A 3,523-nucleotide genomic window follows, 5' to 3' on the forward strand; every position below is an offset into this window, starting at 1 on the left:
CGAGTTATCCCCGCCGTGTTATCGGTGTTATTCCTCCATTTGCATTATTATTAGTGTTATTTCGCCGTGGAATAACACCAATAACACCAACAATACCGCCGAATAACACCAAGTAACACCCGTTGTGTAGTCGGTATTATTCTATCGTCCATAAGTGCATAATAACACCGATAACACCAATAATACCGCAGAATAACACTGAGTAACACCCGCTGCATTATCAACATTATTCCGCCGTCCGCGGTGTTATTCCACGCTATTTGGGTGTTAGGTGTTATTGTGGGTTTTTCTCGGGTGTTATCGGTGTTATTCCGCAGTATGAGGTATTATTGGCGCGACTTAGCAACATTTTATAATCTACCAAAGCTTATTTCGAGCCGAACACAAACACATTGAAGACGAGTCATTTCGAAGACAAGCCATTCAAACACGAGCCAAATTGGAATGAGCTGAGGCTCAACTCGCTCAAGTTCGGCTCGTTTACAGCCCTCGTTAGAAGTTCGCAGAACATTGCCAAATGAAATATTAGTAGTTAATGGAAGCGCTAAACGTTGTCAAACAAAGTGGCATGGTCAACATTACAAGAATACACCATGGGGTATCACAATGCCTGCTGCATTACCAAATACAAATAATTCCATCAAACTACTTGAACAACATCTAGTATTTTTTCCATTCGAAGCAAAAGATAAAACTTTATTAACTAATCATCTCAGCAGACATAAAAAGGCTGAACACATCACAATACAATATAATATTTGTACAAATTGCAATTCATATATTTGTATACCGTTTTAAGAAAACATAAATCAATTTATCAATGGTATGCAGAAATCATACAAGAAATTGACTAATAAAAAAGAAAAAAAGGATAGTTTTTTATCCGTCTCCGCACCTGCTTTCTGAGAAGTACTATTAAAAAAAAATCCAGACCGTTCAATGCGAAATTTTGATTATGAGCTCCCATCATAATTCCAGCCAAATAAAGCAAACTTTAAGAATTCTATGAGCAAGATTAGAATCTATTCAGCTAAGTCAAGCTTCATGATGACTTAACTAATTTAGAAGTAGTTAATCAAAGCAACCAAATATGAAACCATGAATCTGAAGCTTTCAAATCAGCATAAGATCATTAGTTCCAAGATGTGGAGGACGAAGAGAAACATGAACTTCATGTTCTTCAGGCTCAGAACCATGCTTAGGAACCATTATCTCTAGAACAGTTCCAGTCTCATCATAATATGCCTCTATCTTAGCATCTTCATGAATCCGAGTGGCGAGTGATATCTCTCTGACAAACTCCCCAGGAGGGCAATGCTCAGGAGAAGGGTCTGTGAGCTTGAATGTTCGATCATGTCTCTTTATATAAGGCATTCGAGACGTGCTAACACAAGAAATCTTCACTATTCCATGAGTGAGATCATTTCTCCAACATACCTTCACTCTTTGCTGATCAGAAAGGGGGAGGCTGACCATTATGAGATAACCTTCATCATCTTCATACACTGTTTTTGCTGCAGTAACAGGACCACAAGCGCTTCTCATCACACCACTGAAATCATTGATCCATGATGGCTCGATTGAATGAATTTCCATATCCTGAGACCTATCTGGATGAGAATTTGGGAGAAAGCAACAATCTTCCTCCATAGATTGGGAGAAGGAATCCTTCCTGCGTTTGTTTGAATGAAGAGATAAGTCCATCGCATCAGAATCATGATCATGATTTAGAAGATTCAACCCTGAACCATTTTGCAATCTCCTAGAAGAGCCATGTTTCAGCAGAGGAGAAGGTCGATCGGGCTCAATATCTACGACAGGAAGATTTCTCCATGATCCAAAGTCACTAGCTTCAGGCGGTATGTGAAAGTTCAGATCTCTCCCAGTAAGCTCCATCCACTTCTTCCGATCCTCCTCTGGAATATGAGTCAAACTGGGCAACCTCACGACCTCAATGCCATGGATACACTGAGGGTTTGATAAACCTTTGTAATGCTTGCGCTGCATCCGGTGGGATCTAACAAACCCTTTATCAACACTGAAAGGGAACTGGGATTCGCCAAGTCGAGAGTGACCATTCATATAGCTCCGAAGCTGCATCTTTCCCAACGCGTTATCGGGCCTTTCCTTGAAAACCCACATGTACATGTTCTCCATGTCATGCTGAACCAGGAAAACATCAAGCTTTAGATCAGATTTATCAAAACCAGAGAACCCATTTTCATCATAGATGATCTTCGCCTTGGATTTCTCAGAAAGCAAGGGCTTAAAGTAGTGGTTGAAGAAAAACGATGCGCCCCAAAAGCTATCGCCCCTCTTTGTACCCTTGCGGCTACACACCTTAGGGAAATGGAGGACGGTGGCCTCAACTTCATTCATATGAGGGCTGAGGTCAAGGATCTCGCATGAATCGGAGCTCCAGGACGGCGGCGGAGTGGAGCTTTCAGCAGAGAGGGGAAGGTTAATGTCAGGTGCAGGAAGCGAAAGGGACATCTGCTGTCGATTATGAATCATGAGCTCCCGATCAGAGTCTTCATGGGATGCCGCCATAGCTGCTGCCCCAGTGTTAGCGGGTTCCATAGACAGGAAGGTGGAAGGATAGCAGTTGTCCATAGTCAGAGAAGTTAGGAAGGATTCTCCCATGGAGAAATAGATTTCTCTATCTCAAATCTCTCTCTCTTTCTCTCCCCACTTTCACCTCGATCTCGATCCTGATCTCCTACTCAGTTTTCAGAAATAGACTAATTTATACCCCCGCCACACCGGGCATGACGAACAGTTCACCACATAACCGACAACCCTAACCGATAAGCTGCATAGTAAGAGCACAAGAAAACAACATAAAAAACATAAACTTAAATCTCCTCACAATCCAACCAGTTCTTCGCTAAGGACAATGAACACGCGGGACTACAACAAAAACCTCTTACAGATTGAAATGATCAAAGAAGGTTTGATCAGACGGGAAACTGTAAGGTGATAAAAGAGAAGAACCCCGATCTGGAGAATGTCCTTATCAGACAGAACAAAAATCCAGGAAAAGATGAGATACGACGCGGGCGAGAGGAAGAAAACGCTGACAGCGGAATCAGAGCCGATGATCTCAGATAACCTCTTTTCTTCTTATCAACGACTGCATGCGACGAGCTGTTCCGCCATTCTCAGCTTCGGGGAAGAAAGGAGATGGATGGAAAGATAACGGGGCCAAATGAAAGCCGTTACTTAACGGTGACAGATGTGATATACTGGCCGTTAGTTGACGGTAACGATGATGTAGGTCGTGACGGAATACCGCTAGATTGTGGCTGTTTTGAAGCCGTCAAAGAACCGGCCCCCCATTCTGACGGTGACAGCGATGACGGAATACCGATTCGTTGCTGTATTTGGTGACTCCGGATCATCCGGCCAACTACTGAGTTCCTTATCATGAAGGGGTGTAAAAGAAGGGAACACAAGAGAGACTGCATTCAACTCTTGTTATTAGGGCTGTAAACGAGCCGAACATGAGCGAGCCTACTGAGTT

The 3,523-nt window shown here is 42.8% G+C and overlaps 1 protein-coding gene across 1 annotated transcript; it reads right to left on the minus strand.

The window, feature by feature from the left end:
• Nucleotides 1–746: 746 nt before the first annotated feature.
• Nucleotides 747–3,206, minus strand: LOC110026702. Its single transcript, XM_020727762.1, has 2 exons — nt 2,931–3,206; nt 747–2,812 (listed from the first exon to the last, which is right to left on the minus strand). Exon 2 carries the CDS (start codon nt 2,641–2,643, stop codon nt 1,114–1,116), a length of 1,530 nt encoding a protein of 509 aa, XP_020583421.1. The 5' UTR covers nt 2,644–2,812; nt 2,931–3,206; the 3' UTR covers nt 747–1,113.
• Nucleotides 3,207–3,523: the final 317 nt, after the last annotated feature.

The sequence above is a fragment of the Phalaenopsis equestris genome, unplaced genomic scaffold (genome assembly GCF_001263595.1).
Source record: "Phalaenopsis equestris unplaced genomic scaffold, ASM126359v1 Scaffold000392, whole genome shotgun sequence".
In the NCBI taxonomy this organism is placed as follows: domain Eukaryota; kingdom Viridiplantae; phylum Streptophyta; class Magnoliopsida; order Asparagales; family Orchidaceae; genus Phalaenopsis; species Phalaenopsis equestris.